Here is a 13,347-nt window from a genome sequence, read left to right on the forward strand (position 1 = left end):
TGTGCAATCATCAGTGAACATCCCCACTTCTGACCTTATGATGGAAGGAAGGTCTTGATGAAGATGGTTGGGCCGAGGACATGATTAATGAAGAAACTTTGAGAGCACATGTGTCCGTTTGCACACGTCCTCATCCAGCTCAATGGGAAGGTGAGACATCAAAATGGATAACAGAGTTACACTTTGTGAAGAAACAGGGAATATTGGGAATCAGTGACAGTCAGTGCTTCCCCCAGCACAGGCGAAAACACCCCAAACTAGAAGGGAGAGAACAGTTTCCCCATCTGTAGCATCCTACCAATCGCTCAGTGAGAAACACTTGGCTCTGACTGAGAAAGTCACGGGGCAGGATTTTCCCTTTGTCGGGTGGGTACAGAGGGACGGGTCTGGGAAAAGCTCCGCGATCGGCCCCTCCGAACGCGGATTCGCGCGCAGATCGTGCTGAAACGTTCAGCGATGCCAGGGTGGGTGCAGGAGGAGGACGAGGGCGAGCAGGGAAGTCTGCACACGCCCGCCCGCCAGCTCAACGGTTCGGCGGGTGGTGAACGACGGCAGCTGATTGAAACTTTAGTGGGCTCGGTGGTCCAGCTGGTTGTGGGCGGGGGCGCTGCCGACTCTCTCACATGCGCGCCCGCTAACCGCACGATGACATCAGGATGCTCGCCCGCTGTCGTCAAGCGTTATTTGACGCCTAATCGGGTCGAGTGCGCCCCCCCACCCCCCCACGGGAGGTAAAACGCTGCCCACGGATTCAAGCCCCACTCCAGAGGCTCATACCAAAATCTAGCCCGACAATCCCTCTGGGCGAATCAGCAAGTGCCGCACTGTCGGAGGGTCAGTACTGAGGGAGTGCCGCATTGTCGGAGGGTCAGTACTGAGGGAGTGCTGCACTGTCAGGGGGTCAGTGCTGAGGGAGTGCCGCACTGTCGGAGGGTCAGTGCTGACGGAGTGCCGCACTGTCGGAGGGTCAGCACTGAGGGAGCGCGGCACTGTCGGAGGGTCAGTACTGAGGGAGCGCGGCACTGTCGGAGGGTCAGTACAGAGGGAGCGCTGCAGTGTCGGAGGGTCAGTACTGAGGGAGCGCTGCAGTGTCGGAGGGTCAGTACTGAGGGAGTGCTGCAGTGTCGGAGGGTCAGTACTGAGGGAGCGCGGCACTGTCGGAGGGTCAGTGCTGAGTGAGTGCCACACTGCCGCAGGGTCAATACTGAGGGAGCACCGCCCTGCCGCAGGGTCAGGTCAGTATTGAGGGAGTGCTGCATTGTTGGAGGAATATGAAAGTTCCCAAGGCCACTATTTGGATGAAGATCGGGGGGGAAGCTCTGGAGCCAATATTTATCCCTCAACCGACATCACTAAGAACAGATGATCTGGGTCATTATCACATTGCTGCTTGTGGGCACAAATTGACTGCTGCGTTTCCTACATTAGAGCACTACGCTGCCAACATTATGACAATTTTAAGATGTAATTCACTGGGGCTGTGAAACACTTCGGGATGGCTTGAGGGGGGCGAAGGGTGCTGGAGAAGTGGGGATGGTGCAATGAACTGACTGGAGAAGTCCTCAGGTCAATGTGGCACTGGAGGAGTCTGTGGCCCTGGAGAACAGCGGGGGTGCAGATGGGGCGCGGGGGTTAGTGAGAGGACGATTGGGGGAAAAGTCACGGGTATTCCAGCCACCCTGGAACTGGCACTGTTTAACTTGGAGCTGCACCGGGAAATCGAACTTCACCCGGCGAGTCACTGACCCCGGGCTACATTTCCCCCTCAGAATACCAGCCAAACTTGTGGTTATAACGTCACCTGGCTCCTTCCACTACCCAACACACACACACACACACACACACACACACACACACACACACACACAGGACAGCAGGCTCCATTCTCTCACCTTAGGGAGTCATCGCTGACCAGGTTCAGTGCAACATTGGCTCGCGGCGTCTCTATCTCGCTCTCTCTCTCTCACAGCCCGAGCAGCAACCGGGCTTCTGAGTGACGTGACCATCTCTTCCTCTTGAGGCTGTGAGCTGCAATTGGTGCAGGTGCTGCTAGGAAGTGTGGTTTGAGGAACCACACTAACCCAGTTTGCAAAAAGCGGAACAATTAGAATTTAACCCTCCATTCTCCCTCAGTGACATGGTACGCCCAGTAATCGATAAGGCGCATTTCCTCTCAAGGGGTAACATTGGAAGTGTCCTCAATCGGACATAATGACAATGTCCAATGTCAACAACGACTCTGGGTAACGCTGCTGCTGTGGGCGATCGCCACTAAGGGGTATTATTGCTCAGCTCCAGCAGAGACTGTTGTACGCTCCGACTCAGGGACACATACTCTGGGAGATGTACTGCTATATCGGAAACCTGTATGTGTGTGGGAAGGCAAGCACCAGGTCCCAACAGGTGCAGAACAATTGTCAAATGCTGAGTCTCTTGAGGTGGTGTTCAAAACGTGACAAATACACTCTAGCTTGTTCAAACAATTCAATGTTAATGGCCGAAAGTGGTTTATTTAACAATTAACTTGTCCCAGTCTCTCTCACATTAAACTCAAAGGAGTGTTTGACGGGGACAGCACAGAGGGAGTTTTTCTGTATCTAACCCCGTGCTGTAACTGTCCTGGGAGTGTTTGATGGGGACAGTGTAGAGGGAGCTTTACTCTGTATCTAACCCCGTGCTGTACCTGTCCTGGGAGTGTTTGATGGGGACAGTGTAGAGGGAGCTTTACTCTGTATCTAAACCCGTGCTGTACCTGTCCTGGGAGTGTTTGATGGGGACAGTGTAGAGGGAGCTTTACTCTGTATCTAACCCCGTGCTGTACCTGTCCTGGGAGTGTTTGATGGGGACAGTGTAGAGGGAGATCTACTCTGTATCTAACCCCGTGCTGTACCTGTCCTGGGAGTGTTTGATGGGGACAGTGTAGAGGGAGATTTACTCTGTATCTAACCCCGTGCTGTACCTGTCCTGGGAGTGTTTGATGGGGAGAGTGTAGAGGGAGCTTTACTCTGTATCTAACCCCGTGCTGTACCTGTCCTGGGAGTGTTTGATGGGGACAGTGGAGAGGGAGCTTTACTCTGTATCTAACCAAGTGGAGTCCAAATAGAGATTGGTTGAATAATGACACAATTGACAATATTAATGCAAAATTTATTATACAAGAAAATTCATCGATTCCGGTCAATTCAAGGTCGTGATTAAAACCCAGTAAAATTCCCGTCCTAAAACTACACCTGAAAATCGTAGACAGAGCAGATGAATCCCACAGTCAGCCATGAGGGACGTGTGATGAATGGGCTGCTGGAGGAACAGTAGAAGACGGCTGGTGGCGTGGTTGGAAGGAACATCAGTCACATCATGGATCTATCCCTGAGGATCCCAGTCCAGAAAGCACGTGGAAAACCAACACCGCCCCACCCCCGCACCCACCCCCCTCCACGCCCCCACCTTACACACGGCCCCCATTCCACCGCTCACTCCATTCAACCCCCCTGGCACCTCCATCCAGACTTGGCCCGGCTGTCGAGAGCCGGCCAACTCTGCCATTCAGGGTTTCATCTTGTTCCGCGGTGGGATTAGACCTGCTCCCGTACGAAAGGGTCCCGATAAATTATAAACACATAACAACACCGACACCGTGTGGGGGCGCACACAGACAAATGCTACCCATTTTTAATGATGCACCGTGAGCTACAGCTCATCGAAATCTCTCAGACCCCAAACGCTGAAGGTTTGTCCTGACAGGATGGGCCATCAGCTGCGTTACTGCCTGGCCAGAGGGTCTCCCCACAGAGTGTGCTGAGCACAGGAGGGGTGGAGCGAGGTGAGGCTGACGCGCAGGGGGAGGGAGCTGGTGACGTGGCTCGATGGGGGCTTCCCTCCTTCAGCGTTCATGGTCATTCAGGACTGGCAGTCTCAGGTCAGCTTCCCTGAAAGCAAAAAAAAAAAACCCGCGTGGGGTTTCAACCAGGCATTCCATCACAGGACACCTGAAAGATTCACAGCCGATAAGGGGGTTTCTTTCCGCGGCGAGGTCGAAGCTGCAATGGAGGAAACGCAGCGGTCAGTGCGCGCACTGCAAGATCCCACAAACAGCAGTGTGACAACCACCCAGACGGTCTGTTTTTAGTGATGTCGGGTTGGGGTCGGGCTTTGTGGAGGGGCTGCTGTCATCCTCCCCTGCCCCAGGGCACCTCCAACGGGCAGCTCCACTGTGAGCGCCCATCGGGTGCGGGCTGCTGGGGGGGTGGGGTAGCTCGAGGAAGTTCGGAAGGACGTACCTGAGCTGCCGTTTGACCCAGTCTCTCTGCTGTCTCAGCACCTGAAGCAACATGTCCTCCTCAAACTCCACCCCGTCCGATTCTGCGAAGGGAAAGAGGCAGTGGTGATATCAGACGCTGGAGGGGACGCAGCCTCTTCAGCTTTACAAGAAAGGGCAGGGGAGAGCGGAGCTCCGGCACCCACACCCCGTGGGATTTTCCCTGAGCTGTGGTACCATGGCAACATGGAGATGTTCACCTGCAGCCCCAGTCCGACGGCCACAACACTTCAGCTGAAATGAGTTTGGCAGGTCCCTTCCATCCAGCTGCTAAAGAGCGTCAGCTGACTGCATGCAACTGACCTATTATCAGAGGGAATAAATACTCCGAGATGCCACAAGATTACTGGAGTCTGAAATAGGTCACTCTGAGCTTTCCACTGAGAAGTAATTTCAGAGCCATACCTGTCCTGGGCGTGTTTGATGGGGACAGTGTAGAGGGAGATTTACTCTGTAACTATCCCCGTGCTGTACCTGTCCTGGGAGTGTTTGATGGGGACAGTGTAGAGGGAGATTTACTCTGTAACTATCCCCGTGCTGTACCTGTCCTGGGAGTGTTTGATGGGGACAGTGTAGAGGGAGATTTACTCTGTAACTATCCCCGTGCTGTACCTGTCCTGGGAGTGTTTGATGGGGATGGTGTAGAGGGAGATTTACTCTGTATCTAACCCCGTGCTGTACCTGTCCTGGGAGTGTTTGATGGGGACAATGTAGAGGGAGCTTTACTCTGTATCTGACCCCATGCTGTACCTGTCCTGGGAGTGTTTGATGGGGACAGGGTAGAGGGAGCTTTACTCTGTATCTAACCGCCTGCTGTACCTGTCCTGGGAGTGTTTGATGGGGACAGTGTGCAGGGAGCTTTACTCTGTATCTAACCGCCTGCTGTACCTGTCCTGGGAGTGTGTGAGGACACCTCGATATGGTGGGATACATATTCTGTCTGATTTCACAGTCTTGTTACCTTCAGCTTCCTCAAGCAGTAGGGATACTGCCTCTGGAGTCTGGTGGGTGCCAGGAACGGGTGAAGGGGGCAGGTGCACACCCCTGCCTCTGCTCTCAGTCTCTGGCTTATTGTTGGTCCGTTGCCTTGAAGCAGGAGGAGAGAACATTCTCTCAGAGACAACCTGGGGTAGATCGAAAGAGAGATCAGCTCCATCGGCTTAGAATCACAAATCACACTCAGGGACAATGCGCCGATAAATCACCCTGAGGCCGGCCGGCAGGGGCTGGAACAACCAAACACTGGTTAAGGGACAGAGAGTAAGTGAGATAATACAGAGCAAGAGTCGCAGTACGAGTGCCGAGGGAGCGCCGCACCGTCGGGTGCCGGGGTGGGTGGGGGGCAAGGGCCAGAGGGCTGACATCTGTCAGGGCCTTAAATCAAGGCCCTGTCTACCCTCTCAGACCTGTGTAAAAGATTCCAGGGTCAGTATTTGGAGGGGAATAGGGAGTGTGTGGACTGACAACAAATGACCCGGGTCATTATCACATCCTTGCTTGTGGGATCTTGCTGTGCGCAGATCAGTTGCCGCGTTTCCTGCGTTGCAACAAGCGACCTCACTTCTGCGTGTCTCCCCGACCCACACGAGCGCACACGGGGCCCCGCTGTTGGATGTGGGGTGTGTTCTGTGCAGTCTGTTGTTCAGTGTGAGTCTCCCAGGGACAAGGGGGTGAAGGTAACTCGAGATCACCGACAAAGAACAAAAAGGCAGCACCTGTCCCAGCGCACGACGCACGTCCGATGGTGCGGGGCGGTCCGCCGGCCCTGCTCTCTCCCCGTGCCCCGTCACCACGCGCGGCCTGTCGGTGGGAGGACTCCAGGCTCCACCACTGGACGACTCCTGGCCCGGGGCTGGCTGTGGAGCGGCGCCGCCCTGCTTCTGGCGCCGCTCGAGGGTCGAAGGCCCCGCGCTGTCGGTCCGGCTCTCCAGCCCTCTGTCGTGCCTGGGTCTGTGGCGGCCCCACCGGCGCCCCTGGCCCCTCGGCTCAGGGGGGCTGCTCGGAGACCTCCCGGGGCGAGGCACCCGGCCCGGCGACCGGCCCCCTCCTCCCCGCCGGGCCTGCCCTCTGCCCGCCAGGTCCGGGTGGGAGCAGCGGCCTCCCCCGGGTGCGGGCGGGGGCTCTGCCGCTGCCGGCTCCGCCCTGCTGGGCTTCAGCGCGGCCTTGGCCACGGCAGCTCCGGCGGCAGGCCTGGCGCTCGGGCCGTGTGCGGGGGTCCCGGCTGGAGTCTCGTCCCCTCTCCGATAGTTCTCAGGGGAGGGTACAATGGCCGTCATCCTGTCTCCGTGAGCATCCTCATCACACTCGTCAGCCTGGGAAAAAAAATAATAATAATACGTTTATAATGGGAGGCCCATTCAGCCCCCTCGAGCCTGTTACACAGGAACAGGAGGAGGCCCATTCAGCCCCCTCGAGCCTGTCACACAGGAACAGGAGGAGGCCATTCAGCCCCTTCGAGCCTGTTACACAGGAACAGGAGGAGGCCCATTCAGCCCCCTCGAGCCTGTTACACAGGACCAGGAGGAGGCCCATTCAGCCCCCTCGAGCCTGTTACACAGGAACAGGAGGAGGCCATTCAGCCCCCTCGAGTCCTGTTACACAGGAACAGGAGGAGGCCCATTCAGCCCCCTCGAGTCCTGTTACACAGGAACAGGAGGAGGCCCATTCAGCCCCCTCGAGCCTGTTACACAGGAACAGGAGGAGGCCCATTCAGCCCCCTCGAGCCTGTTACACAGGAACAGGAGGAGGCCCATTCAGCCCCCTCGAGTCTGTTCCTCCATTCTATGAGATCATGGCTGCTCTCTGTCCTCACTCCACATACCCACCTTTACCCGTATCCCTTAATATCCCCTTTGGATAACAAAAATCTCTCAATCTCAGATTTAGAATTAACAATAGATCAATTTCTGTTTGGGGAAAAGAATTGGAACTTCTCCCCGTCCGTGTGTGTCGAAATCTTTCCTAATTTCGCTTCTGAAAGGTCAGCCTCTCACTGTTAGGCTCTGCCCCCTCCTCCCAGACACCCCCCTGCTCCCCCCAACCAGCGGAAAGACTTTCCCTCTATCGACCCCTATCAGATCCTCTCATTATCTTGAAAAAATTGATGAAAATCATCCCTAAATCATCTAAATTTCAGGGAATGCAGCCCTAGTTTGTGTAATCTCTCCCCCCAGGTCCTGCACCTTCTGATGGGGGAACTGGGTCACACACTGGCCTGTCAGCCTCCAGTGAATTGAGCCCAAATTCAGACCAGGGTAGAAGGGGGGGGTAACTGAGACCCCTCCACTGCTGGCTGCTTTTGGAACAAACTGGTGCTCGGTGGGCCGGGGGTGACAGTACGGCAGCAGCAGTGACCTCCTACAGAGACCTCAGGCTCTGGGGAACTGGAGATTAGCACCTGGGTTGGTGTGGGGGGAGGGGACGGTTGGTGTGGGGGGAGGGGAACGGTTGGTGTGGGGGGAGGGGAACGGTTGGTGTCGGGGGGACGGTTGGTGTCGGGGGGGACGGTTGGTGTGTGGGGGGGACGGTTGGTGTCGGTGGGGGGGACGGTTGGTGTGTGGGGGGGACGGTTGGTGTGTGGGGGGGACGGTTGGTGTGTGGGGGGGACGGTTGGTGTCGGAGGGGACGGTTGGTGTCGGGGGGGACGGTTGGTGTCGGGGGGGACGGTTGGTGTCGGGGGGGACGGTTGGTGTCGGGGGGGACGGTTGGTGTCGGGGGGGACGGTTGGTGTCGGGGGGGACGGTTGGTGTCCGGGGGGACGGTTGGTGTCCGGGGGGACGGTTGGTGTCGGGGGGGACGGTTGGTGTCGGGGGGACGGTTGGTGTTGGGGGGGACGGTTGGTGTCGGGGGGGACGGTTGGTGTCCGGGGGGACGGTTGGTGTCCGGGGGGACGGTTGGTGTCGGGGGGGGACGGTTGGTGTCGGGGGGGACGGTTGGTGTCGGGGGGGCGGTTGGTGTCGGGGGGGACGGTTGGTGTCGGGGGGGACGGTTGGTGTCGGGGGGGACGGTTGGTGTCGGGGGGGACGGTTGGTGTGGGGGGGACGGTTGGTGTGGGGGGGACGGTTGGTGTCGGCGGGGGGGGATGGTTGGTGTGGGGGGGGACGGTTGGGAGGGTGAGCGAGGAACTAAAATGGAAAGACCGAGAGAGAGGACACGTCGGCGTGTCAGGCAGCTCAGAATCCCACGTCTAACCTCACCTTGGGACAGAAGCTCGGAGAAGCAGCTGGAGAGGAAGATATTTGCTCTTACTTGTCTGTCCAGGCGGACTGGAGGGGAGTGTGATTTCCTCTTTGGCAGCAAGGGCCAAGGTCTCTCTCTCGCTGCCTCCATCTTCCTCTGCAGACGCCACTGGTACAGGATGTCGTCCGCAGGGAGGGCACTGAATGGTGGCACACGGACTGGGTGGAGGGGGTCAGGCACAGTGGGAAGCTGCTTCATTGTCACATCGCCTGCAGCGGACAGAAGGAGACAGTTACAGGGGGCCGTGCACTGCAGGGTCACAACCACATCCTCTGCATCACCAACTAGACAACGTGCGGCATAAAGCGGCACCTGTGGCCCGGTGGGTCTCACTCCCAGCTCAGAGGCCGAGAGCTCTTCTCAGAGAAAAGAATCCAGGATGGATGGCAGGGTGGCTGTGAGGCTCCCCACGGCCCAAACGTCCGGCTGACATTCACGGCCGACACTCACAGGTGAAGAATGGTCACTGGGTGGGGCGGCAGATGTTTGTCAGCTCTGGGCACGAGCTCTCCGAACCAGTCAGTAACTTCAGAGGGGAGGTGAGGGAGGGAGAGGAAAGGAGAACGTGGGCAGGCAAGGGTGGGGGGCTGGGGCCAAGCCGGGGGATGCAGGGGAGGGGGTGGATCTGGGAGAGATCGTTTCTCACCCTCCCTCCAGTGATGTTTCTGAGAGCCGGAGCTTACCAGCAGCGGGTTCGCAAAGCGGGATGCAGGTGAGCCTGCGCGACACCTCCTCGATGGTATCAGAGATGGACAGAGATCCCACCCCTTCTGAACTGACAGGAACCAGTCCGCTGGAAGAGGACTCACTAGAGGTGGAAGGAGACAAACACACAACAAGTAAGAGAACATTCAGAAGCAAATCTATGTACACATACTGTACACCCTCAGCACTGACCCTCCGACAGGGCAGCACTCCCTCAGTACTGACCCTCTGACAGTGCGGTGCTCCCTCAGTACTGACCCTCCGACAGTGCAGCACTCCCTCAGTACTGACCCTCTGACAGTGCGGTGCTCCCTCAGTACTGACCCTCCGACAGTGCAGCACTCCCTCAGTACTGACCCTCTGACAGTGCAGCACTCCCTCAGTACTGACCCTGTGACAGTGCAGCACTCCCTCAGTGCTGACCCTCTGACAGTGCAGCACTCCCTCAGTACTGAGCCTCCGACAGTGCAGCACTCCCTCAGTACTGACCCTCTGACAGTGCGGCGCTCCCTCAGTACTGACCCTCCGACAGTGCAGCACTCCCTCAGTACTGACCCTCTGACAGTGCGGTGCTCCCTCAGTACTGACCCTCCGACAGTGCAGCATTCCCTCAGTACTGACCCTCCGACACTGCGGCACTCCCTCAGTACTGACCCTCCGACACTGCGGCACTCCCTCAGTATTGACCCTCCGACACTGTGGCATTCCCTCAATACTGACCCTCCGACACTCCCTCAGTACTGACCCTCCGACACTGCGGCACTCCCTCAGTACCACGCTTGGGTGCTGCCTGGAATTTAACCCTGAAGTCTTGAGCCCACGACCTTCTGACTCAGGTGTAGGAATGTTACCCATACCTGTTTGGTTAGAGGGTTAGGAGAGGGTGAAAGGCTGTGTGGACACATCCACTGCTGAACCAAGGGAGTTTGAACAGGGAAGGGTGCGACCTCTATAGTTTGAGAGAGAGGTACAGTTCCTAAGAGAAGGAACCATTCACAATCCCATCTAGCAGGGAGGAATGCCGGATTGTCATGGGGGCAGGGGACAGATTCTTGGGCATGGAAGTAGGGAGTGGAAGTAGGAGAGAAACCATTGAGCAGCTTGGAGTGGCTTGCTGAAGATACAGGGGCAGTCCAACCATCTCTCTTAACATTGCTGAAAAGAGAGACATGTTGGTGAAGCTTTTCATCTTGTACTCATCAGGACAAACACAAGAATAGTAAATTTCAAACTATCACAACGATTTATACTAGAGGGGAAAAGGGTGTTGATTGGTTGGCAAGTCGACTCTGATTGGCCCAGGGGTTGCCATGGAGAAAGCAACGGGTAAGTATGAGCTCCCCAAGCTCCAGGTATTCAAAAAAGGCACAAGAGGCTTGAACAGATTCCTTTTGTCTGCAGAGAATGGGTTCCCGTGTATGAATGTACGTCACTTCCAGCAAGTGTAAATGAGCCAAGGTTATGAGCTCAACTAGTTATCTTAAACTGGCTGTTAGTGCAGCTATTAGCACACTTGGGAATGTTCAGCAAGTGCTGTCCAATCACAGAATCACATCTCACGGTGTGTTGGGTTTTGCAAGTGCGGCTTGGGTGAGTACGGTCTTCCTAATGACTTGCTGCTTACTAACCTTTTGTGACTCATGAAGCAGGACACATGCTTAATAATATATAACGTACATTCAAGCCTTGCATCTTTTTTGAATTACGGGGAATGTGGGGAGCCCCAAATTCCCCGTTGTTTTCTCCATGGTAACAAGATAGTTCAGCAGCGTCTCTCCTTTCTGCAACATTCGATTTCTCAGTCTTCAAGGCAAAGGGCTTCACGAGCTCCTCGCTCCAGGCGGAGAGGAGAGGTAGGGAAAGGCTTCAGGGTATGATTCAGGTTGGGGTGGGGAATGCAGTTGAGCTGGCTGGAGCTGGGGCAGGGAAATCTTGGTGGCGTGCTGGGTCCCGAGGAGCCAGTCCAGTCCAGGCAGGCAGGCAGGTTGATCTAAACGACACTCTGCCCACATTACACTGCCAGTGGAGTTGGCACTCTCTCTGTGCTGTGTCCTACCTGCGCTCCAGCAGGCGATTTGCTTTCTCCTGGAGATGAATTGTCTCCTGGTCAAAGGGCTCCAGCTGGGAAACATCCGAAGGTTCTCCCTAAAAATAAACCAGTGGCGGTGTTTAACAGCAGTGAACCAGCAGAGCAAGGCAGTCCTATAGACTGGGTTCACACACACGCAGTGAAAATAGCCCAACTCTTCCGCCTTCCCAGCGAGCAAGGCAGCCTATCCAACTCTTCAGGTTCCTGGCTGATTTCCTTTCTCTCTCTCTCTAACCCAGGGATCACTGGACAGTGATCAGGAGCAGGAACCCTGGCTGATTTCCTTTCTCTCTCTCTCTAACCCAGGGATCACTGGATAGTGATCAGGAGCAGGACCCCTGGCTGATTCCCCCTCTCTCTCTCTCTAACCCAGGGATCACTGGATAGTGATCAGGAGCAGGAACCCTGGCTGATTTCCTTTCTCTCTCTATCTAACCCAGGGATAACTGGATAGTGATCAGGAGCAGGAACCCTGGCTGATTTCCCCTCTCTCTCTCTCTCTCTCTCTAACCCAGGAATCACTGGACAGTGATCAGGAGCAGGAACCGTGGCTGATCTCCCCTCTCTCTCTAACCCAGGGGTCACTGGACAGTGATCAGGAACAGGAACCCTGGCTGATTTCCCCTCTCTCTCTAACCCAGGGGTCACTGGACAGTGATCAGGAGCAGGAACCCTGACTGATTTCCCCTCTCTCTCTAACCCAGGGGTCACTGGACAGTGATCAGGAGCAGGAACCCTGACTGATTTCATCTCTCTCTCTCTAACCCAGGGATCACTGGACAGTGATCAGGAGCAGGAACCCTGGCTGATTTCCCCTCTCTCTAACCCAAGGATCACTGGACAGTGACCAGGAGCAGGAACCCAGGTTGATTTCCCCTCTCTCTCTAATCCAGGGATCACTGGACAGTGATCAGGAGCAGGAACCCAGGCTGATTTCCCCTCTCTCTCTGACCCAGGGGTCTCCGAGGGATACTAAAGAGCTCACTCCATCCAGTAATAGTGATGTAATGTAAGACGTGCTCATCTCTCGGATTGAGTCCCATATTCAGCAGCGCACAATACACTGTGTAGACAGATTGTGGCTTTGATATCCGTTTCTCCAATGGTGCTGTCAATCCCGAAAGCTCTTTGCACAGACTGATGGTGATACTAACCCCGGAGGACAGTCTACTCTTCAGTAAAGCCACACTTGAGTGAGGGAGGCCAGGCAGTGACATCTTCCCTGATAAGGAAGCTATCTGAGTCAGTCGTGGTGTGGAAAAATTCCCAAATACTCCTCCGTCAGTGCCGAATGAACCTGTCAGCAGCAACACAAACATCAAGGGATCCGAAGGGAAAACAAATACACTGAACCAAATTCACCACATTACAGCAAGGCACAAACAACATTCCCCTAATCGAGAACTTTTCAATACTCTGCCATTCTGTGACAACTTCGCTCCTCTCCACATGATAAAGCTCATCAATCGAGGTGTTCAGGGAGGTTTATATATAGAATAACAGATACCCGGGAGGGAGTTACAGACTGGAATCTAATGGAGGGGTTCAGGGCGGTTAATATATAGAATAACTGATACCCGGGAGTGAGTTACAGACTGGAATCTAACCGAGGGGCTCGGGTTGGTTTATATATAGAATAACAGATACCCGGGAGGGAGTTACAGACTGGAATCTAATTGAGGGCTCGGGGTGGTTTATATATAGAATAACAGATACCCAGGAGGGAGTTACAGACTGGAATCTAATCAAGGGGTTCAGGGAGGCTTTATATATAGAATAACAGATACCCCGGAGTGAGTTACAGACTGGATTCTAATCGAGGGGCTCGGGATGGTTTATATATAAAATATCAGATACCCGGGAGTGAGTTCAGACTGGAATCTAATCGAGGGGTTCGGGGTGGTTTATATATAGAATAACAGATACCCCGGAGTGAGTTACAGACTGGAATCTAATCGAGGGACTCGGGATGGTTTATCTATAGAATAACAGATACCCG

The 13,347-nt window shown here is 55.4% G+C and overlaps 1 protein-coding gene across 1 annotated transcript; it reads right to left on the minus strand.

Annotated features, from left to right (window-relative positions):
* Nucleotides 1-3,462: 3,462 nt before the first annotated feature.
* Nucleotides 3,463-12,641, minus strand: LOC121274050 (proline and serine-rich protein 3-like). Its single transcript, XM_041181186.1, has 8 exons — nucleotides 12,503-12,641; nucleotides 11,316-11,404; nucleotides 9,238-9,362; nucleotides 8,564-8,763; nucleotides 6,031-6,627; nucleotides 5,277-5,439; nucleotides 4,278-4,359; nucleotides 3,463-3,926 (listed from the first exon to the last, which is right to left on the minus strand). Exons 1-8 carry the CDS (start codon nucleotides 12,563-12,565, stop codon nucleotides 3,881-3,883), a joined length of 1,365 nt encoding a protein of 454 aa, XP_041037120.1. The 5' UTR covers nucleotides 12,566-12,641; the 3' UTR covers nucleotides 3,463-3,880.
* Nucleotides 12,642-13,347: the final 706 nt, after the last annotated feature.

Source organism: Carcharodon carcharias (genome assembly GCF_017639515.1).
Source record: "Carcharodon carcharias isolate sCarCar2 chromosome 29 unlocalized genomic scaffold, sCarCar2.pri SUPER_29_unloc_2, whole genome shotgun sequence".
NCBI lineage: Eukaryota > Metazoa > Chordata > Chondrichthyes > Lamniformes > Lamnidae > Carcharodon > Carcharodon carcharias.

Excerpts from the sequence above, each read along its gene's own strand:
- LOC121274050 (XM_041181186.1), bottom strand. The coding sequence starts at position 12,565 with ATGTCACTGCCTGGCCTCCCTCACTCAAGTGTGGCTTTACTGAAGAGT. Across the intron at positions 4,360-5,276 it reads ACTGCTTGAGGAAGCTGAAG|AATCGGACGGGGTGGAGTTT; the intron begins GTAACAAGACTG and ends TTCCCTTCGCAG. Across the intron at positions 3,927-4,277 it reads TGGGTCAAACGGCAGCTCAG|GGAAGCTGACCTGAGACTGC; the intron begins GTACGTCCTTCC and ends TTTTGCTTTCAG.